At 49.1% G+C, this 6,623-nt stretch overlaps 1 protein-coding gene across 3 annotated transcripts; it reads right to left on the reverse strand.

Moving 5' to 3' along the window:
• Positions 1 to 2,179: 2,179 nt before the first annotated feature.
• Positions 2,180 to 5,970, reverse strand: LOC123079188 (SCO-spondin). Of its 3 annotated transcripts, none has more exons than XR_006437887.1 (7): positions 5,736 to 5,970; positions 5,546 to 5,659; positions 4,928 to 5,023; positions 4,614 to 4,799; positions 4,416 to 4,523; positions 3,467 to 3,533; positions 2,180 to 2,653 (listed from the first exon to the last, which is right to left on the reverse strand). XR_006437887.1 is itself a non-coding variant. In XM_044501893.1 (6 exons), exons 1-6 carry the CDS (start codon positions 5,950 to 5,952, stop codon positions 3,529 to 3,531), a joined length of 726 nt encoding a protein of 241 aa, XP_044357828.1. In that variant the 5' UTR covers positions 5,953 to 5,970; the 3' UTR covers positions 3,149 to 3,528. The 3 variants fall into 3 exon arrangements, 1 of the variants encoding a protein (XP_044357828.1); XR_006437886.1 differs by having other exon boundaries at positions 2,180 to 2,656; XM_044501893.1 differs by lacking the exon at positions 2,180 to 2,653 and having other exon boundaries at positions 3,149 to 3,533.
• Between the last annotated feature and the right edge of the window lie 653 nt (positions 5,971 to 6,623).

A 6,623-nucleotide genomic window follows, 5' to 3' on the forward strand; every position in this document is an offset into this window, starting at 1 on the left:
TGGATGGCCACTTCGGCGACGAGTGGAGCATCTTCAAGAGGCGGGGAAGGGAGATCCTTCAGAGAGCGCGAGATCCAGAAGGCTGCGTTCGGCGCCTTCGGGAGAGGATGCAAGGCTTCTTCAATTCAGATCTTGGGGATACTCAATTGAAGGAAGGGAAAGCTACAGCGACGATTGCGATGGTCGTTGAGGATTTGATGGTGCCGGAATATACGCCCGTGGCTGATCTGGTGAGTAATTGGGGAGAGAAGGAGGCAGTTTCTAGTGCGTTCAACCTCCTGGTGAATGGGGAATTTGGTGATAGTTCCGTTTCTTGTGCGAAATTAAAGCCAAGAGTTATCAGGTTTGATGTTGTGACGAAATTTGAGGAGGGGGATGACTATTTCAAGGGTACAGAGCATGATTTTGGTCCTCAAACTTTAGCCACTGCTTCCAGTTGCTCTGCTGTTCGTTCTTTTCAGGGAAGCATGTCAAGCCAGGACTACCCTGCGGCTCAGGCTGGCAAGAATCAAAAGGAGAAGGCTGCTGCGTCCGAGGACAGCAGCGGTCTGGACGGACTGCGGATGGTGGCATCTCCCTCACAGGGCATGGTGAGCAACGTCCCGATGGCTGCCACTGACTCGTCTCTGCTGACAAAGGGGAAGGGCACCGTGGGGGGGCCAACCGGCCTGTTTCTGGCTTCGCCGAATGCCTCCATTGGATTCGCTGCGACGACTACATCGCCCCCTACCCTCCGTAGGAACAACAAGACCAAGCTGCGCTCTCCGACAATGTTCAACGACAAGCCGATCGTCATCGACATGGAGGCGGCCTTGCGCGCGGTGGCGGACAAGCTGGTGGTGGGTCGGGTACTCTCGCCATACCCGGCTGACCCCCAGGCCGTTGTCAACGAGCTGAAAGGGCCATGGAGACTCCGCGGCGAGGCGGCGGCCCAGCGAGTCAAAAGTGAAGATAGGCGTTTCGTCGTCACCTTTTCGGAGGAAGGTGACCGGCGTCATGTGCTGCAAGCTGGGCCGTGGCACTACAGGAATGACGCAGTCCTGCTCGCGGCGTTTGATGGCAGCGGTGACCCTGTGGATGTTCCCCTTGATTCTTTCAGAATTTGAGTGCAAATCCATGGGTTGCCGGTTCCGATCAAGACCGTGGAAATGGGATGGACCCTTGGCGAGAAGCTCGGCATCGTCATTACGGTGTCACACAAGAACAAGAAGATCGTCGACGAGTACATTCGCGTCCGCGTCGAGCATCGGGTGGACGAGCCCGTGAGGAAGTTCATCGACACAACCGACGTTGGAGGCACTAACAAGATATACTTTCCTGTTAAGTATGAAAAATTGCCTAATTTTTGTCTGTGCTGTGGTGTCGTGGGGCACACTACAGCCAAGTTCTGTGGTGTCCCTACTGAGCTTCGAGAGAAGAACTTCTCCATCGACCTCAAGGCTTCTGCTCACCCGAAGAACCTGCACACTTCGGGGGCTTCGACCGGGCGGCTCCTCGAGTACGGAAGCCTGTCGGTGGCCCCTGGAGATGAGGAGGTGGCGGGCAGGTCAAAGCTGCCGGAGAAGGAGATCAAGGCGGTGACCAAGGCTGTCCCGAAGCTCACGGTCGAGGAGGCAATGGGGGCTGAAGGTTCCCAGGATGAGGAACCCTCTCCCATTGATGCTGAGATGGTCATCGCGTCTGGCCGAGCGGACGGGACGGATCAGGTTGCTGTAGGGGTCAATGGGGACGCTCCCTCTATCATCTTGAGTGCCCCCGTGACCCCTGCTGCTGTTGCACCCGAAGAAGCTGTGGATGGTGTCCCCTCAGCCCGCCAGGGTAACATGATGGGCTCCAACAACATGTACGCCGGGTTTGGTTTGTGCCATTTTCGCTGTCTCCCGAATACAGTGGATCACGATTACGTTACCAGCGTTTGTTTCGGCAGCGTCGGTTTCAGTTCCCGTGTAATCGTAAACCGTCCTTCACAAATTCGAAAACACCCGATATAGCCTGGTATGGAATAACACCACTCGTCGTTTTCTTCCGCGTCAGGACCAAGCAGCAGCGACTTGCAGTACCATCGCCGTATCAATTCATCGCCGCTGAGCGCCGCCGATCTTCAGTAGCCTCCGCTGCTGAGCGCCGCCGATCTCCAGTCGCCTCCGCCGCTGAGCGCCGCCGATCTCCATTCGCCGCCGCTGTCGGCGTGGGCAGCGCCACCGATCTCTCTTCGCCGACGCCGTGGGCAGCGCCGCCGATGTCGCTTCGCTGCCGTGAGCAGCAGCGTTGTTTGAACGGCTGGTGATCTCATTTTCCGTCAAGGGCCATCCCCAGCAGTCGTCCGTCCTCCGGTCCTCCGGCATAGTCTACAAGGCTCGCGACGGCACTCCACGGCTTCCTATTCCTTTGCGTGAACCAGACACATCATGTAATCACTTACCTCCAATCTAATACAGTGTATTCTCATTACAACAGTGAATACGTTACCTGAGCTCCAACCAAACGCGTTCTTACAGTATTTCTTTACAGAGGGAGTACTAAAAAACAAGATAAAGTAAGATACAGAAGTGTAAAAGAAATTGGATTCATCAGATGATACATGAGTCCCTAATTCCGAATCCGGCCAAAACACCACTGGCTGTGGCTGACTGGCTCCTTGTGTCGGCTGCGACTGCTACACCAAGACAAAGATACAACCTTGAAAACTTAGAGCAATTACAATAAGGTACTCCCTCCGTCTAGGTGTGTAAGTCATCTTACGAAAACCAAATAATCCCAAAACACTTAGGCACGGTATATTAACTCCCTCTTCGTTTCTTATTTTGTGACATATCAATCAATAAGAGATGTGGGCCGTGCATGCTTTCAATGACTTGAGACTACCAAACATGACATGCAGTGGTTAGTTCATTGCATGCAATGCTATTAATTAGCAAAAAGACATTAAGTTTTCTCGTTTTCCTCTCCGCCTTGGTCACGATGCACAACGTAAGATGACTTACACACCTAGACGGAGGGAGTACATAAACATAAGCAGGCTATAAGGACTAAAATATTTGCTTAATTGGAGTAAAGAGAAGATGAAAGAGAAAAAAAGCCGTTGATTAGTAGCCGGCTGCGGTACAAGCCCGAAGATAATTTGTGAGGTTGTAAAGTAGGTCAACTATTAACAAAGTAGTATACATTTAAAATTTACTGTTGTACATGCCGACTATTAGGTTGGCTTTAGATAACATGGCAACTCCTTATAGCTGATTGTTGGTTGTATTGTTAACCATGCTCTTACCGCGAACAGCACCACCCCCACCCTATGGATGCCATCGCCAACAACACACCAACACAATAGTAACTTAATACACACACAAGCACTGAACTGGCGTTACCGGCAGGAAGGCCGGAGAGAAAATATTGCATGGATAAATCACGACTGTCCTGGCCTAGTTTCTTTTTAACAGCAGATGCGTAGGCTAGTTACTTTAGAAACCTTGTGGATGCCTGACCTTCCCATCTCCAATTCTCGATCAGCCCTACAAGCTTAAAACTTTTCTAACCTGAAAATAACACAGTTAATTTGGTGAGTTCACCAAGAATATATCATCACAATGCGTTGAATATAAGATTGCTGTCCTGTGCTTGCAAGTTGCAGCAGCTTCCAACAGGATAACAAAGGCTTGCTACTGCTGAACTGGATTAAGGTAGAAAGTAGTTCCGTAGATCATAAGATAAGAGTGTGTTTGGATGAGGGGTCCTTTTTAGGGTGTCATTCAAGCTAAATACTGAAGCTCCTCAAAACAATACCCATCAGTCAAATATCCCCTAAATCTTGATAAACTTCTTAGTCTAATAACGAACAGAATATCATATGCTCAATCCAGGAAAATGATGAAAAATCGGCAACATTTTGAATACGCTTAACATTTCCATAGTTCTGAATGACAGCAAAGTTACTAATAATAAAGCATCACTCAAATGCCAGGACATATAAACCAGCTTAGCTGAATAACAAATCAATTAGTATATCAATTATGTTATCATGTTCAGCCTAACTCACTTGGGCAGGACGGGGGTGGATATACAATCACACCTCTCGGGTCCAGACCCTCATAGATAGTTTTTTTCTCTTGTTTTCGTCTTAGTTTAGGTTAGTCTTCATACGGTTTTTTTTGTTGACGCATGGTAGATGCCACTAGCGTGGTAGGAACTGCTTTGCACCTTCATGACATTCTTCTTCTAATATAGAGCGACATGCATTTTGATGCGCGTCTGTTCAAGAGAGAGAAATACAACATGCCACTTATCCTACATGTTCCTTCATTTTGTTCTAACAAGATAAGAAGCTTACACTTTACTAAAGCCATGACAATAAATATGTATCGGAGGGAGTACTACAGAAAGAAAGAACACACTTATAAATTGGAGGGGCCAAAGCTTACGTTTCAAAATATATTGTCTCCTCCGTGCCCGAGTGCTCCGTCGAGCAAAGTAGAAAACGAAAATACATACAACAACACCCAGTTCAATAACTGCAGCCATTCTTAATCCTGTAAACAGGACAATTGAAATCAAATCAGGTATAAAAAACATATTCTGTTCCAGAAACAGCTACATCTAGCATTCTGAAGGGAAAGTACCTCTTAGCTTCTGGATAAGATCTTCTATGTCAAGTGTATGTTTACTAGAAATTATGTCCGTTCCACCTAAATGTGCGACTGACAGCTCACTAACACCATTGTCTGTCTCGGCAGTATCATGTCTCTTTTTACATGTGTTCGGACAATGGATGCCACTTTCATACTCATCACTTCCATCACAGCAATCTACAAACATAGAAACAGTATCAAAATTTCTGCTGCTAACAAAACAGAATCCAGTAAATACTAAGTACAAACTAGTAAAGGAAGGGCATGATTTAAGGATTTGATAGTCTGCAAAATCAATAGCATACCGCAAATGTTATCATTCACAAACGAAGAGAACAAGATACGAGGAAGATCTCCAGTGTTTATACAATAAAATTTGCCTTCTGGGCAAGCCGAAGTGCCTGTATAACGCAAATAATGTGAATGAAAACATTACATTAGTGAATATCTTGGGCATTACTGTTAACATCAAGTGAAGAGAAAAAATTGTTGTGTGGCAATGTTTTCTAAAGTGAGCATTCAGAATTACAGGAACAAGTAACAGCGAGGCCTGCCACAATAGCAGTTAGCACAACAACAAAAAGAACACATTTGGTAATGTGGACATGTGGTACTAGTGTAATGCATAAAGATCTGCGGTAGTTATAGCTGGCCTAATAGCTCATTCTGATCTAAACTGCCGGAAAATAAACTGTAAAGTACTGTCAAAGTTAAGCATTTCACTCTTGCACTTAGTTCGGTGAATTGCAGTTTCAACTGGCGTAACTAAATCCGCAAGACAAAGCTGAACTGCTTTAATCAATTATAGTACCTAACCACGAAATTCCAATCAGACGTAATCACATCAGCAAAATCGACCAGATCTACTCAGTTGGGGACTTCGCAGTCAAGTTCGGGCAAATCCAAAGCAGATAGGGGAAAACCTGGCTCGTCGGTTCCATCGGTGCAATCGCAGTATCCGTCGTTGAGCCGGCTCCTGGGGAAGGAGCCCGAGCCGTCCCTGCAGGCGATCACCTGCGGCGCGAAGTACGCCTCGTCTGCAGAAACAATTTGGTCAGGACGAGAGGAGGAAATAGATGCGGAGGAGGGCGCACAGGCATGTGGCTCCTTCACCCTGGGGAGAAACGCCGACTAGCGGTGGCTCGGCGTCGGCGGCGCCGGCGAGGAGTAGGAGCAGGAGAGTGGCGGGAGCGGCGGAGGAGACCAGGCGACGACTTTGTTGTCGGGGCGTCATCTGCCGTTGGATGCGACCTTCGATTGGTCCGGATCTCAAGGAGTCAGGGCAACTCCAACTACGCATTTCATCCGCTGAGTCCGATTGGATCGGCATGGGCAGAAATCATGACCCAACACCACGACTTATTTGACAATTTTATTTATTTCGTGTTCGTGTGAATATAAATTTAAATCAAGTTTGCGTCCACACGGATAACAGACGGACGCGTCGCATGTCCGCTCGGTATCCGTCCCGAGCCCATGCGGCAGCTACCCAACTACCACACGATGGTCCTTTTTAAATGATACGTGTGGGGGTGCCTCGGAAGCACGACCATGATGTCAACTCTTCCTCTGAGCGGCGGCACGTGGCACCCTGCCGCACGGGGTTGCGTCCTCGTGCGCGCCCGCAGGTATGTGCTTGTCGCGACGTGAGTACTGGTAGTAGGTCATCCATGTACCTTGGCCGGACGCGCACCGACTGAACGGCTGGTATTTGAACCTGGAAAGAGTTCCAGTGCTGGTCGTTCCGGCCTCAGGTTGCGCGGGGGCTTCACAGATCCACCGCCGCCACGATCATGTGTTCGCCGAGAACTCGCCCCACTAGGATGTGTGGTTCTACGACAAGCAAGACTAACGTCGCGGGCGTGCTTCGTCGCTCGTGCGTGTGAGCGAGCCACATGTGATGAAGGAGAAGGGGGTGAGTACGACGAGGCCCTCAAGCAGACCCTCGAGGCCTCAGAGCGGGCTGAGCTCGCGCAGTGACTTGCCCTGCTATTGGCGCTC

Source organism: Triticum aestivum, chromosome 3D (genome assembly GCF_018294505.1).
Source record: "Triticum aestivum cultivar Chinese Spring chromosome 3D, IWGSC CS RefSeq v2.1, whole genome shotgun sequence".
Classification (NCBI taxonomy): Eukaryota; Viridiplantae; Streptophyta; class Magnoliopsida; order Poales; family Poaceae; genus Triticum; species Triticum aestivum.

What these genes read in the sequence shown, in the direction of transcription:
- LOC123079188 (XM_044501893.1), bottom strand. Translation starts at nt 5,952, where the DNA reads ATGCCGATCCAATCGGACTCAGCGGATGAAATGCGTAGTTGGAGTTGC. An exon ending in AGTCGGCGTTTCTCCCCAGG is followed by an intron (nt 5,660 to 5,735) that starts GTGAAGGAGCCA and finishes TTGTTTCTGCAG; the next exon opens with ACGAGGCGTACTTCGCGCCG. An exon ending in TCTTATCCAGAAGCTAAGAG is followed by an intron (nt 4,524 to 4,613) that starts GTACTTTCCCTT and finishes TCCTGTTTACAG; the next exon opens with GATTAAGAATGGCTGCAGTT.